This window comes from Gorilla gorilla, chromosome 2, assembly GCF_029281585.2.
Source record: "Gorilla gorilla gorilla isolate KB3781 chromosome 2, NHGRI_mGorGor1-v2.1_pri, whole genome shotgun sequence".
In the NCBI taxonomy this organism is placed as follows: domain Eukaryota; kingdom Metazoa; phylum Chordata; class Mammalia; order Primates; family Hominidae; genus Gorilla; species Gorilla gorilla.
Genome location: NC_086017.1, coordinates 33,942,444 through 33,958,881, shown reverse-complemented (window position 1 = coordinate 33,958,881; position 16,438 = coordinate 33,942,444). Strand labels below are relative to the sequence as shown.

General features: G+C 42.4%; 1 protein-coding gene across 13 annotated transcripts in view; it reads left to right on the top strand.

Annotated features, from left to right (window-relative positions):
- The window catches only part of THRB (thyroid hormone receptor beta), a 377,275-nt gene extending 361,326 nt beyond the window's left edge, over positions 1-15,949 (top strand). For all 13 annotated transcript variants that reach the window (XM_031009558.3, XM_063703657.1, XM_019023169.4 and 10 more), the window contains 3 exons: positions 729-875; positions 6,434-6,692; positions 11,061-15,949. In XM_031009558.3, the coding sequence (XP_030865418.1) occupies positions 729-875; positions 6,434-6,692; positions 11,061-11,302 (648 nt within the window). In that variant the 3' untranslated portion in view covers positions 11,303-15,949. The remainder of the gene's footprint in view (positions 1-728; positions 876-6,433; positions 6,693-11,060) is intronic.
- The last annotated feature ends 489 nt before the right edge of the window (positions 15,950-16,438 follow it).

Genomic DNA, 16,438 nt, shown 5'->3' with positions numbered 1-16,438 from the left:
GGCCTGAGAAGAAGTCGCCTGGTGACACCCAGGCTGCTGCACTACGCTTTGAGCAGCAAGGCCGTGGATTGTTCTTGAGCAAGTAAACAGCAGAGAACTGCCCTAGGGACATTAAATACTAGTAAATTCACCACTCTGCCCTAAGGTTTGCCAAGTTTCCTGTAGACAGCCTAGCAATCTTCCCCCTCAACCCTCAGCTGAGACCACCTCAAACTGGAGTCTGTAGAGCAGAGGGGAGCTTCAAGCCCCAGCTGGGTCAGAAGCAAGAATCCACAGGGCACTGTTTGCTAGGGCCCACCCATCGCTCTGCTCTATCACTGCCCACGGTGTGCCCACCTCCCACACGCAGACACACACCAGCATGTGCAGTGCTCTGAAAATGCCATCCCAGAGCCCCTGGAACTTATGTCACCTTACCTAAGTATACACCCTTTGTGCATTCAGAAGCAGGACCCAAATTCCTGTCCTTTCTCTTATCTCTCTCTCTCTCTCTCTTTCTGCAGCAACAGTCCTGTAAACATTGTCACTGAGGGCCTATTAAAGCAATGGCCAAAACATATATCTTTACTTAAAGATGTGTAAACTGTACAGTTTGTTAATAAATGATGTGAAAACTGGAAACTGTACAGGATGTCAGTTCAGAAGAGATTTTCTGCCGCATAAGAACTATGATAAATAAAGCTCCCTTCAACTTCTTCATTTAAATCTTTCTTTTTTCTCCTCCTTAGCCAGAAGACATTGGACAAGCACCAATAGTCAATGCCCCAGAAGGTGGAAAGGTTGACTTGGAAGCCTTCAGCCATTTTACAAAAATCATCACACCAGCAATTACCAGAGTGGTGGATTTTGCCAAAAAGTTGCCTATGTTTTGTGAGGTGAGGATGTTGTTTTTCCTTCTGCATTATTCTTAATTATAGTTTCATCAGTTTCCAGGAATACTGGGTATTATTTACAATTTAATGTTAATTAGTAGGGACTTAATCATATGAAAGCAACGTCAGTACAAAACGAAAATGCATTCTATTTCATTTGGATTTCCCACTTTCTGTATTTAGTCATCATTCATTAGCTTGTCCGTGTAAGGCCCATCAAGATCCTATTCATCCCCCTGATTCCAGGCATTGAGAAATAATGATAGCAATAGATTCCATTTATTCTGCACCTATGCTGTCCTAGTTACCACACTCAGGTGCTCGGGTTTGCCCACATTCAATCTAATCCTTCTAACCGATTTGCAGGGTTGCTTGTATTAACCCCATTTTCAGATGAGGACAGTCAAGATCAAAGAGATTAAGTTATCCAAATGTGACATCATGGTTAGAGCCTAGGTCTGTATTCTTCTCAGTGCATATCCCAGTGAGATGACTGTGTGGTCGTTTCTTAATCCTCAAGAATAAGTTAAATGCCCCTCATAGAACTAGGCTCTTACTATCCCCACAAATCTTTCATCTTTTCCTATAAGCTCACTCTTGCTTGTCCCATCTTCAGGGCACCCTGTAGAGCTGTCCCACCAGAGTTCTTCAACTTTCCCTTTGGGACGCTTGAACTTTATCAGGCCTGTCCTGTGGTGGCAGATGCCACAGTCTCTACAGTCAGCTACATGGGCAAGAATCCTAAACAAGTTATCCAATGTCTTCAAACTTCACTTATCTCATCTTTAAAATGGGGATTACAATAATGTCTACCTCTTAGAGCTGTTGAAAGGTTTTTTAAGTGGGATAATATATTTGTAAAGTGATTAGACAGTGCCTGGGTTATAATAAGTATTCCATAGTTTAGCTGCTAATACTGCTTTTATTTTATCTGTTACATTTCCATCCTGCCTCTAACCTTCTTCTTTTTTAATCAAATGGGGTTATATTTTCTGGAAAACTTTAAAAAAATTTCATAAGGTGCTTGTCTCTTGCTCTGTATACCTTCAAGGGGACCCAGAAAGACACCAAATAGAGAGGGTCACGGACAGCTGTGAGCCTCTTAGGTAAGCAGGCTGAGTGATAAGTGATCCTGGTCTCACCTAAAAAGAAGCTAAGTTTCCTCACCTGGAATGACTCCTGCTGCCTTGGCTTCCAGCTCTCTTGTGTCTTTGAGTTTGCAATAATGGGAGCCTAGCTGGAATCAGAGGGACACAGAGACCTCAGACATTATGGGGACACTTCTCATTGCCAATTTCTGAGCCTCCACAGAAGCCATACCCAGAAGGACAGGAAAGTGGGCTTCAGGAAACAGATATCTTGCCCCTATACCCACCTGAGAGAGCACGTTTGCCTCTCTCTTAGCCCCAGCTTCACTGCGGTGGGGGCCAGGTGTCTTAGTTCAGGCCACTACAACAGAATACCATAGACTGAGTGGCTTAAAAACAATAGAAATTTATGTCTTACAGTTCTGGAGGCTGGGATGTTCACGATCAAGTTACCAGCAGATTCACTGTCTGGTGAGGGCCTGCTTCCTGATTCATAGACAGCTGTCTTCTCACTGTGTTCCCTCATGATGGACAGGACAAGGGAGCTCTTTGGGATCTCTTTTACAAGGGCACAAATCCCATTCATTAGGGCCCCACTCTCATGACCTCATCACCTCCCAAAGGCCCCGCCTTCAATACCATCACACTGGGGATTAGGTTGCAACATATGGATCTTGAAGGGATACAGACATTCAGTCTATAGCACCAGGGTACCTGATATGCTAGTACCCACAGCCTTGCAGTAGCAATGACTCATACCCCACCCCTAAAGAAGTCAGTAGGTACTGAGGAAGGGACTTTGACTTATATCTCTGTGTTGGCCATGGAGCTTCCCATGCCTTTGACGCCTTTTTTAAAAGTAGACATCTATTAACATTTTAGAGGATATTACAAAAATTATACGTATTCATTGAAGGTTTATTTATACAACATAATAAAGGTAATGATTTATGGTAACACTACCACAAGATTTTGGCACCTATTTTAGTCTTTTTTCAAATATTTGTGTGTGTGCACACACACATATACACATACATACATATATATGAAGTATAAAACATATTTAATATAATGCATACCACAATGTACTGTGTATGAAATTATTTTTAACTTTTTATTAAAGAATGTGTATATGTCATAAGAGTGCAGCTCAATAAATTTTTACAAACTGAACCCACCCACATGATCGGCACCAAAAGAAACAGATCGTTACCAGCACCTGTCACTGTACCAACTTTTTACCTTCAATGGGAGGACATAGCGTTTACATATTTTTTCACAAAATGATTTTCAATGACCACATAGTATTCCAAAGAATACATCTACCATAAATTCTGTTATCTGTTTTTACTGGATCTATAGTTCATTTCCAATTTTTCGCTAATAAAAATATGCTCCTGTGAATGTTCTGGCAACTATATCCTGCCCGCATCACTGACTATGTCTGAAGGGTAAAGCCTGGACATGGAATTTAAGGACCGAGATATACAGGCTTTTGATATGTGTTGCCAGATTGCCCTCGAGAAAGTATGTGCACTCTCACATCTGCACCGAAGGGCTTGTTTCCCCTCACTCTTGCCAGTTCTGGCTGTCATCGTTCTCTTTTGTCTGAGGGGATGGTTTTGTTTTCCTGGACCTCTCTTGGTCCTCTCTCTGGCTGTGTCCCTTTGCCCCCAGTTCTTGGGTCTGAGGAGGAACTCTACTGAGTCTGTCACCCCTACAACTCTAGCCAGCCTGCCAGTCATATGGTACCCTTTGAATGCCACCCCCCCAGCCCCTGAGATGGTTTTTTTCCAATGTAAAACTCATGTAAACCACTGAAGAGATATTTCAGTTGAAGGAAGAAAACAGAAGCAGCAGCCATCTCCGCCACCAGGAGCAAACACACTGCGCACTTTCATCCACGGCAAGGGCGAGGGGTCAACATGGAACTTTTCAAGCATGGGTTGTGGCAAGCTTATCTATCCAAGTTTCCCTAAAAGTCCAAGCTGTTTCATTTTTGATTCCATCTCTCTTTCTACCCTGATATCGTGTGGTCTGCCAATTACAAAAGACAATGGTGGCGGGATGGTGGGAGCACCTTTACAGCAAAGCACCTTTGCATGTACTTTCTGTCTTTGAGGCCTCCTGATGACCTTTAGCCTTTTATATTCTCTCTCAAACCCAAAAGAGGTGAATTAACTATATAGGTTCGTGAGCTACCCATGGAGTGGGCTGGAGATCTCAGGTGGTCTTGAGAGCCAGGGGTCTCTTGCCAGAGGCAGTTTATCACGTCTGCTATTCAAACTGTGTTCATGATAATTGTTCTAAGATCCATGCCAACCCACCAAACAAGACTGGCATGACACCAGGGGCTTCACAAGATCTAAAATCATCGCTGGCAGAGCTGCCAAAACAACATGCAAAACCACTCCTAGAGTGCAGGGCCCTGTCGTCTTTGCCAGTCAACCTGAGTGATGCTCTCCTAAGGAAGCAGGAAGAACCTGTGGGAGTATCCCTGCATCTCTGCCTGTCAGGCCCTTGTTGAGTGTTCTCACAATGAAAGCATTTTGGCAGGTGTCTAAGAGATTATTTGCCCACGTGTTGAAACAAATCTCACCAGGATCCTACAAATCCCTCTTAAAGGAAAAGGCATCTGGCCTAGTTTTTAAACCATTGGTGATCCTTTGCAAATACTTATTCAGCTTTTATTTAAATTTGAACTAATCTTCAACAGTTGGTATTTAAACTAGAAATTTGGAAAAGAAAATTTCTACTTCATCTATAATCAGAATTGGTTTCAAAAGTGGGGCCTGCCCCAGTTTGCATACTTTGTGACACATTTTAAAAATAAATGGTTTGATCTGATTAGTAACTTCTTGTTGCTGTTCTATGCTGGTAGTTCTCAAGAGTGGGATCTGTGAACCAGCAACATAAGCATTACCTGGGAACTTGGGGGAAATGCAGAAACTCAGGGGTTGGGGTCAGCAATCTGTGTTTAACAATCAGAACCTAGACAAAAGCAAATCACAGCGCTTTTTAAAAAACGAGTGGAAGGAGAGAATTCATATGTATGGATTCCGGAATCAAATATGCAATGACTTTTATTCTGAAGAAAAAGCCAAGCAGTTTGAAATTAAATGGTAAAGTGACTAGGCTGAGCTAGTAAAAAACATAAAATGCCCAGTATTTTAGATGTAATTCAGTTGTATTACTTTTATATAATAACCTAAATTGGACTGGTTGAGTATTGCCAAGAGCGTTTCCCAAAAGGAATTTGTAACTGCTCTAATGAAGAGACAGATATTAGGTGTAACTCACATATTTGTTGTTTATGGAAACTTAGTCATATCCATGGTAAAATAAATAAATAAATAAATAAATAAAAGAGTTATGTTTCCTTCTTCTCTTGGCATTGGATTCTGACAGATCCAGTTTCAAATCCTAGCCTCACCCATGAAACATTCATTTGACCAACCCCGCCCCCACCCAGCTTGTTACCCTCTCAGTGCCTGGATTTCCACATCTGTAAGTAATATGGAATTAGAATATTTCCCTCATTGTACTGCTGTGAAGATTAAATGAGGTGATGCATGGAAATCTGGGCATGATGCCCAATTCATCAAACACACCCATTTACTAATAGCCTTCCAAACTCCTTTGATAATGGCATTTAATTAAATAGTCTCCCCTTCCAGAAAATAAAATTCTTATTTTGCCTATAAGCAAAGGTATTTTTTATTATTAACGTTGCCACATTCTCACAAATCTTAATTAACAGCGTAACCAAATGAGCTTAAAAGGAGATTGCAACACTGGCAGAAAGACCCAGTGTGTTGAGTAATCCTGTGTCTAAGGTGCTGAGAAGAACACAACCTTGGGAGTCAGGAGGTCTGAATTCTGCTCTCCCCTCTGCCTTCAAGTCCCTGGGTGACTTTAGATGAAGCTTATATCTCTGGGCCTCATGGGCAACATGTATCTCTGCCAACAACCCTCTAGCTTTGTGCCAAGAGGCTCCAAGAGCAAACGTGCTTCAAAAACCAAAAGGAAGCCCAGTTGCCAGCTAAACAGTAGGGTAAGCTGTTACCTATTCAAGCTACAAGACAAAAAACCAAACAAACAAAAATGGAGAGTTTAACGTAAACCCTGCTCTCAAGCAGTTATCAGTTGAAGTTATAATACAAACCCCCGAACTGAGGGGTTATTAGCACAGTTTCACACACGACTGTAATAGCAGTTGGAGAACTGTATCTGTCATAAAAGCAATGCAAACTCCTGAGGTTAAAGTTGGTGAAGATTACAGCCAACTATGAGTATGAAAAATGGTTGTTGAAAGTCTGCAGCCAAGTAGGGAAGGGAAAACCATGGGCTCAAAGAATGCAGGACAAATGTTAATCAGAGAAGGTCATTCCTATTGCTTTTAAGATACTGCATGTTGTTCCTGACTGGCATTTTTCCATTTGTTCTTTGCTGACATGAGCTGGTTCTTTTCAGCTGCCATGTGAAGACCAGATCATCCTCCTCAAAGGCTGCTGCATGGAGATCATGTCCCTTCGCGCTGCTGTGCGCTATGACCCAGAAAGTGAGACTTTAACCTTGAATGGGGAAATGGCAGTGACACGGGGCCAGCTGAAAAATGGGGGTCTTGGGGTGGTGTCAGACGCCATCTTTGACCTGGGCATGTCTCTGTCTTCTTTCAACCTGGATGACACTGAAGTAGCCCTCCTTCAGGCCGTCCTGCTGATGTCTTCAGGTGAGTACGCCTAGACTCGTTAGTGGGCATCCAAAGAGCTTTTGCTTGTCTAGCGCTAATTCCAATCACTTGAGTTTTCAGTCCCCCTTTAGCTTCAGAAACATAGCTCATTCTTCTTCAGTAAGAAATTGCAGGTTTGCCAGCGGACTGGGAACTTAAAGGGGGGTGTCAGATGTCTGATGCTTTTTGCAGTGTCCCAGGATAGAAAGAAGCCAAAGGAGCCATCTTAAAGACTCTACGAAGTGATCCGCCTTTGGTGGATACTGTCTGTGCAGCCCTCTTCGTAGTCTTTGGCCAAACCTGCCTCCTTCTGGTTTGGGGTATGCCAGATATGGATGTGAGTGACCACACGATTGTGTGTTAAGTTCCGTGTGTGGAAACCGCGGATGCAGGCTAGAATTTGTTCATGGCTTAGCTACAACTGAAGTTTCAGTTATCTGTTGCTAAATAGCACACCGACCCAAAACTTAGTGGCTTAAACATCCCAAGATGGCTGGAGTTCAGCTGGGACATCAAACACTGGTTCAGGCCTCCCTCTATGCGGCCTTTCCTCCGGCAGGGTAGACTTCTTACTTGCCTGTTGATTTCCAAGAGAAAGAGTCCCAAGCACACGAAAACAGAAGTTGCAGATCCCATGAGGCCCAGTCTCAAATCACACAGGATCACTTCATCCACATTGGATTGGCCCAAACAAGTCTGAGTGCCAGCCAGGACTCAACAGTCCCCCTGTAGATGGGAGGATAGCACAGAATGGGCAGCCGTCTGTAAGCCACTACACATCAAACCCTTTCAGGGAAGATAATTTTAAATAGAAGTGGTTTCAGAGTCCTCTGCATTTTCAGGGCACCCAAGTGTAGCTGTGCTTTGGCACTTGTCACTCTCCACTGTAACTACCTGCTTCACTTGTCCATGTAAGTCCCTGTGGACTTCTTTTTTTTGAGGACATAGATGTGTCTAACTGTACATCCAGCACCTAGGCCAGTGTTCAATAGAATTCAAGAAATGCTTATTGGATAAATGGCTGAATATGTGGATAAAATATCAGTCACAAGTACATCGAGAATTCTTTGTAGAGTTGCTGCTTCCTGGTTAACTCAGTAGGATATTTTTTTTTTTAACCTGAGACACGGTCTTGCTCTGTTGCCCAGGCTGGAGTGCAGTGGTGTAAAGACAGCTCATCGCAGGCTTGACCTGCTGGGCTTAAGAGATTCTCCTGCCTCAGCCTCTCCAAGCACACACCACCACTCCTGGCTAATTTTTTATTGTTTTGTAGAGAGAAACAGGTCTCACTATGTTGCCCAGTCTGGTCTTGAACTCCTGGGCTCAAGTGATCTTCTCACCTCAGCCTCCCAAAGTGCTGGGATTATAGCCATGAGCCACCACGCCTGGCCTAGAATTCTTTTTTTAAAGCTAATCTAGAAATGTATTTACTATAGGAAATTTAGATACGGCAGACTTTTAAAAAAGAAATAATTCTTTTTATTATGGAAAATTTCAAGGGTAAGTAGATAGAATAGCATAATGAACTCCCATGTACACTGTGGCACCCAGACTCCAGACTGGCCTCCTACACTCCCCACCTCCTAATGTTCACACCCTGGATAATCTCCTGTCCTTCAGTGTGTGCAGGACCCGTGCCTTGCTTCTAACCAAGAGAATATGGCAAATTTGATGTCACCCCTTGTGATTACATTACATAATCTAAGATTCCCTCTTGCTGGCAGACTTGCTCTAGGGACTCTCCGTGCCAGCTTCATGAAGTAAACCGCCATGTGGGGAAAGTTTCCATGACAGGAGCTATAGATGACCTCTAGGGCTGAGGGTGGTCTCCAGTGACAGCCAGCAAGAAATGGGGCCCACAGTCGTTCAGGAGAATTAGTCTCAAAGAAATAAAATGTATAGCTTATCCAAGGACTCCTTGTGTGACTTTGGGTGACCCCTAGCTTCTCTGGACTTCAGTGACCTTTAAAATGAAGAAATTAAGCTACATACACGGGAATTATATTTCTGGAGGGACTCATGGTAATTTTTTTAGCTGAGATTTTAGAGGTACAAAGACAGTTTTAAATAATGTTGAATCACACCATGAGAAAGCTATTTCTTTGACGGTTTTCTTCCTGGTTATATCTCCTTCCAAATAAGGCAAGGAGAGAGATTCGGTGTGGTGCTAGTCTGCCTTTAACACCTCTCTTGACACTTACCTTCCTTTTTAACAAAGAGAGAGTGGATCTCAGGAGCAATGTTCAGCCAGAACCTTCAGCTCCAAAGTAACAAAGGCTTTTGCCATGCATCTGTTTTTGTGGTTATCTTATTTATGACAAATGGATTTTTATTACTGAATAATAAGATGTTTCCTCTGTAGTGGGTCAGTTTAACAGATTATTAAGCAAATAATCTAAGTAAGGTAGATAAAAGGAAAAGTAGGTGGAGATGACAAAAACTGTGAATGTGATGCCAAACACTATCAAACACCAAACTGAATGATTCTTCCCAGTTCTCTCATGTTGCGAGGCTGACACTGCCTGACAGCTACAGGACAACTTAATAACTTTTCACAATCCACCCTCCCCAGTGATGTGGACCCTCTTCATTAATACTGCCAGGACCAGAAGAATATTACAAGACATTGTGCATTTGGCAAATGATAGCTGCCTGTCAGGGCCCCAAGTCTCCAATTCTATCATGGGGCCTGATGTTCTAAGCCTCATGTTTTGTGTGCCATTTCAGTTACACAATATCTTAGACTTTTTCTTCAAAGACTTTTCCAAGAGCCACTACTTCAAGTTCCTTGGTCCCACAGTGCAAAGAGAAAAAATGAAAATGATCTGAAAGACATTTCTTTAAGAACTTTTGTCTTAAGGAGTTAAAATGGTCTTCAGTCTTTAAAATGTTTCTCTCTTCATAAACCTGTTCAGTGTGATTCAAGCATCATCAAAATGTCAATTCGTACTCACTATGTCATTTATGTGGCCATCTCATCTTTATCTCTTTGATGCCACAAAACCCACATTATATTTTTCCCTTTGAAAGAATACATCCAAAGCAATAATATGTTGATCTTCTATTTGGGTCAAAAATTAAAGGATCCTATGGAAAATTCTTGCACACTCAAAGAAAGAGAGAAGATAGGGGAAAGGGAGAGAGGGAGAACCAGCAAATCTGCAGAGCAGCTTCAACAAATATGAAGGAAAACACAAGATAAAAATGCACGAATCGCCATTTGTGCTAAATAGGGGATTCCAAAAGCCCATATGGTTTGTTAGTTTGTTTAGACTCAGAAGGGTGAATTGAGACATTAGCCCTGATCCTTCCTTTCCAATGAAGCAGAACCCTGTTTAGATTCCTACTGATACAGACACCTCAATAATTGTACCTTTGAAGTGTGAATTCATTTGATCAGAGCCACAAAGAACAAACTGAAGAGAACTTAGCAGGGGCATGTTGGGCCTCCTGGAGCTATTTGAGGAATTCATCCAGGTTCATAGATTATTTTTGTCACCCAAGTGTCTGCAGCCCAACTATTCCCCAGGTGTCCAGCCTCCTTGTGTCACCCCTTTGTTTACCACTTTTGGAAACTGACTTGAGCCTCTCCCACATACTATGGGAAGCCCAGTAGTCTGCACAGGACTTGGGAAGATTTGCTGGGCTTTCCAGGGTCCCGTGTCTTCTCACTCCAGCTCCCACTGTAGCTGTTCTCTTCTCTGCATGGGGTGACTCTGGCACAGCTCCCCTCCCCTTTTCTTTTCATTTCATTTCCAAAATCATGACTAATACAAGGCTGCTACTGGTAGCAATTTTACTAAAGGCATAAGGGAAGGGAAAGGCCGGTTCATTGCAGCCTGGAAGACAACACAAAATTAAACATGGTGTTTCTTGGTCCTCAAGGATATGTCTTACTATTCCGCGTTCCTCCTTTGGCCTCAGGCCTGCTGCAATGTCCCCAGTCCCTTCATATATCTCCCCCTTCTATGCATGTCCACGCTCATCCTCTCCTCTCTGCCAGGCAGCCAGTGAAAATTCAAAATTGTTCCCCTCATCTTGCAGACTATTTCAGCTATGTCAGGCTTCTCCTTCTGTACCCTAGGAGGGAGGCATCACCTTTCACACTCAAGAAGGTAATTCACACTCAAGCTAAACTGTCTAAACAGAGATATTTATCTGAACAAAGTACTGCCTCTCTTCATATAAATGATGCCACTCCCCTGGTACCTGGTCCCTGGAGCACCAGAGTTCACGCTGCATCCATGCTCATGGCTAAGAGGGAAGACCCTAGATCTGCCCGCCCCCCACTAAAGGCCTGGAATTGGACAAAGCAAGCCTTCCCCCTTCCATCTCTGAATCAATGTCCATTTTCTCTCTTCCCCGCAGATCGCCCGGGGCTTGCCTGTGTTGAGAGAATAGAAAAGTACCAAGATAGTTTCCTGCTGGCCTTTGAACACTATATCAATTACCGAAAACACCACGTGACACACTTTTGGCCAAAACTTCTGATGAAGGTGACAGATCTGAGGATGATAGGAGCCTGCCATGCCAGCCGCTTCCTGCACATGAAGGTGGAATGCCCCACAGAACTCTTCCCCCCTTTGTTCTTGGAAGTGTTCGAGGATTAGACTGACTGGATTCATTCTCATAATTCCTACAGCACTACTGGGTGTCATTTCATTCCATTGCCTAGCTCTTTTTTGTTTGTTTCTTTGTGTTGGGAGGGATTATTTGGGAGGGAAAAGGGAAGTCGTCCTTGGCATAGACATGGATGAAATTGCCCCTTGAATGCGGGTACTTGAAACTATTGCATTTCGTTCTCCGGTCCTGTGATGTGAATGCTCTGAAGGTTTTATGGTTGTGGAGGTGGGGTGGGGGACAATCATTAACTCACCAGCACCAAGCATCACCAGCTCCCACCCGTCCCTGGTCCAAGACTTGAGTCAGCAAAATGGCGCCACAGGACACTAAAGAAGCCTTAAAACCAAGATAATACGACCACCTCCACCCAATCCTGATGTTCGCAGGGCTGAAGTTAGCAGAGCACAGACCACCTTTAGTTAGATGTGGCTTTCAGCCTTTTAGGGAAAGACTCGAACAAATTTTCATCTATTCAAGAGCATGCTGTTTCCAGCACTCTTTATGGTCTCCTAGGAGCATAACTTGGAATGTACAGGAATATTTGTGTCCTAAAAAAATCAGCTGCCCTTCCAATATCATTTTTATAACCTTATGGTTTAATTCAAGTTATACAAGGGTGTGACTCAAGGATGTGCAGGTATTGACTGATTGAGGCCAACAAGGAAAATAATTTTTCTCAGTGAGCCCAGAGAAATTAGAAATCTTCACCAATGTCAGTGACTGCATGGTTTCCAAAAATTCACATAGTATTACCTCACAGTAGGAAGGCTTCTTTCCCATTTAGGCTCAGAGAACACTTTTACAGAAATCAAACCTATTTACAGGGTGGCACTCCTTTTCTGTGGCATCTGATCTGTCATCTCCCAAGCTCCTGAAGTTCTTTATCCAGGTTGTATCTTTGCTGAGCTGACAACAGATTTCTCTATGGATCAAATATTCTAATCAAGGAAAGATACGGTGAAACTTCAGTCTTCTTCTGGAGAAATGCTGAGGCGAGATTAGTGCAGCTACATTCTGAGTTGAAGGAAATGCAGTGTTCTGAGGGCCCCTTTGTGTCCTGATGGCTGGAGGACGCTTCCTCCTGGTTAGATCCTCAAGCTCCTTGCCTCATTGACAAATGTCTCCTGGTCCCCTTTTTCCCTCTGACTCTGAGGAACTAAATAGCTTGACTATCTCTAGACAGAGACTGGCCCTGCCACTGACCCTCCTGTCCCTCTCATAGCATACCCTGACAGATACTCAATAGAAAACACCTGCAGACCATGTGCACACTTAACTTTCCTGCCCAACCTGCCTCCCCAATGGCCCACGCTAGAATAGCTTGTGCCCAGAAAACAAACGGTGACACTTCATCTCTTCAGCGTCAGAAAATGGGCATAGAATGTACCCATGCAGTTGAATGTATCTCATTCTCCACTGGCATAGTAGATATAAACTATTCCTTTGCCTACCGTTTACTGCCTTATCCTGGAAATATTGGGGAAAATAAGCCATATCAGTGAGATTTACCTAAAAACAAAGGAAGGAAAGTCACTATGGAAACCAAGTAGATGCTTTTTGTAAGTTTGGTGGAGCATAACTGGCCCAGAAGTCTGGGTGCCTGAGTTCTAGTTCGTGCTCTGTCAACTGGTAGATTTGTAATTCTAGGTCTTGGTTTTCTTACCTGGTGAATAAGTCATGATCTCTAAAACCCTTCCTGCCCTTAATATTGTCTGAATTTCAAGGGGAAAAAAAATCTGGTTCCTTTAATTATTTTTTTTAACACTTAAATTCCTAACTTTATTAGACAAGAAGTATGGCCCACTTAACAGTTAAGGAACGTAAATTTGGTATTGGCTCGAAATAATAATTTGACACAACACTAGTCAACCGTTTAGAGGCCTTGGAAAAAGAAGAGGAACAGCACTGAAAATTCCAAGTATGATTGGAAATTATCTGGGAGCGGGGAATTAAATATTCAATGCGTGAAAGCAATTGTACTGGCTTCTGGGAAAAAGGAAACAAGAACATTGCTATGGAACTTGTTACCCAGAGAAAGGAAGTGAAAAGATTTACAATTATAAGCACGAAATTCATTGGCAGATTACCTGCTTTCTCTACAGACAGATTGTTTTGGGGTTTGGTTTTGTCTAGGCAGCCTCTGGCCAGGCTCCTTAATTGCTTGCTCTGCTAATATTTCAGCTTCCTCTCTCGACTCCTTGAGGAACCAACCGCTCTTTGGAAGACAAACACTTAGCCACCTCTGTGCTCCAGGGTAACCCTGAGAAGCTCTGCTGTCTGGGGCAAGCTTTCTTTCCAAAGGGAATGAGAGGAAGGCAAGCAGGCAGGGTCCTGCAGCGTCAGGCCTTCTGGGGAAAGTTTCCTCATTTTGTTTGACAGGGTCCTCAGTACATCAGACACCCAGATTTGAATATAAGTTCAGAGCCTGATCTCAAGCTAAATCAGAATGCTTTGGGGACTAACCATGATCGAGAATTGGCCAAATAGTATGCCATATAAACAGCCATCCAGCCAGCTGCAAGGAAAGGAACGTTTGATCCTTGGCACCTTAAATGATTGCCTTCAATAGGCAAACTGCTGGTCTGGAAATCTCGTTGAAGGCTGAATACTTCATGCAGAGTAGGACAAGCCTTAGCCCACTTCAGGTTGAAAGGAAAGGCCATAGGACTCAAAAGATAATGACTCTGAAACTAAACTCCTTCCTTCTGAAGCTGACAGAGGTACTTAGTGCATCTCAAGACTCCATCTCATAAAACTCATTTGTGAGGGATTTGCTCTAGATTTTTCTAAACATTTTTTCATCTATTGTCCAGACTTGCAAATCCAGTGTGGACCTGATGGAGACACCCTTCACACCTACGCTCCCACCCCCTCGGCAGGGAGACGTCTCAGTAGAGGAGAACACACCCATTATGCTGGGATTTGTATTTATAAATCACTTCCCTTTTAGGGATGAGCGGTGTGGGGCGTGTGTGCGTGTGAGTGTATGCGCGTGCGTGTGTGACCCTCAAGTGTACTTTGCTCAATTTAGACGTGCAGTATTTCCAGAAACAATGAAAAATGTAAGATGTTTTCTTCTTTATGATTCTGCTCAAAACACCACGTGCCGCCTCAGAGCTTTTCTAGAGCCTCGGTCCTCAATGACGCGCTTGACCTGTTGATGCCTCAGCCCAGCGAAGCCCCTCACCTGTGCCCCGGGCGACAGCTCTTCAGTGTGCAGTGCAGGCCTGGGGTGGACTGCCAGGCCTTCGCTCTGTGCCAGCAACGCCGTTCTTGTTGCTCCTCCATGAACAGGGGTACAAGCCCTGGCCCCTCCTCGACACTAAGCCCCCCACAGACTCAGCCTCCAAGGAACCGCTGAGCACCCTTGAAGCATGTCATTGTCAGTGATACCTTTTTATTCTATGGAACTCTAACCTATTCGTGTCATATTGACCTTTTGCTGCATGAGTCATAAATTATGAAATCAGTCTTACAGTTTTTGAAATGTAGCCAGCATTTGTAAGGCTAAACCTTTTTCATGAACTGAATTTAAGTGAATAACCAAGCCACAGTTCCTCTTCAAATGGAGAGTGATGATCGACATTTGAATCTCTTTGCCCTTTCCAACGGCTATGGCATCAGGTTCTAAAATAAGCTCGTAATTTTTCCTGTTATTTTAATAATATGGAAATATTAGCATAGTGTTTCTTTTGATAGTGATAGACTATAATCCATATTTAAATTTTATAGAGAAGAAATTTTATTGTACTGTGATGTAGATATTTATTATCCAGGTAAGGATTTGCCCGGTGTGTATTTTTTACAATTGAGACATTTTACTTTAATCTTTAAAAAAAATGCATTAAAAACACACTCAAAAAAAAAAAAAAAAAACCAGACTGGGGGAAAAAAGGTTTGGCCTTATCACAGAATTTTTACTGTGCTGTATAAATGTTTGCAAATGCGAAAAGTGTGCATTTATAGTGTGTTTCCACATTAATTAATGCCGCCTTCAAGAGCAATATTGTGCAGGTAAAACGCTGTTTGTGGCTTTCTGTTGCACAGTTAAAGCTGACCCACCCTATGCACAAGACAATCAAATATAAATCTGTCCTCCTCAGGATGCAGATAATACTCATGTAAATTATGGAGCACAATGTAAGACAAAAGGAGACACTTTACATATGTATTGTTGATACAGAAATTATCAGGGCATGAATGAGCTGATGTGACATTATGCCGCTTCTTTCCTTTGGTTCTCCCTTATTAACTTGGCATTTTTAATTTGACCATAGAGCCAAATTAGTTCTCCATGTTTTCTTCATAGAAAATCCTTTTTTTTCCCATAATGTTTTCATGCCCTGAGAATCAGAAAAATACTACAGAATAGAAAAAGATTTACAGTCATTGGAAGATTTGTGTTTTGCAAACAGTGTTAAGTGATATTGCTAGATGGTGATATTTTTTTCAGCCTAAAACTGTTGAAATCTGTGATCAAAATGTTTTAAACTATCCAAAAAAAATTTGTATATTTGGGAAAAATGGATTTTTACATAGCTTTTGTATGCAGATATAAAACTGTAATTATGAATATAGTGGGCGTAGATAAACTCATAAGCTTAAATTCTAAAAAAGAAAAAGCTTATAACAGACATATTTTCCTGTCTCTTTCTTTAAATATTATTATTTTCTACATAGGCAAAGAGTTGCCTGCTCTTCTCACTTCAGCTGCTGCCAAAAGACGGAACCACGGATGTAAGGACATTTATTTCATAAATAAACATCTACTAGAATAAGCAAATTTACTTGAGAAGAAAGTATGGAGGGAGAGAAGAAACTAAGTAAAATGCTGATGGGGGGTTACCTCTTTGGAAGGGGCCACAAAGATGAAGGGAGGAGAGAGGTGAAGTTTTGCAGCTCAAAGACAACATTCATCTTCTCATCTCAAATTATTCAGGAATATTACTAATGGAATTATGTTAACATCAGCTGCCAACATATATCTCAATCTCAGTTGCCCTGAACACGTTAATTGAGATTCTTTCTATGACAAGTAACAAAAAGCTAACTCAAACTGGCTTAAGCATAAAGCTAATTATTGACTTTAATATCTGGGATCTAGGGTATTGCATACAAAAGTT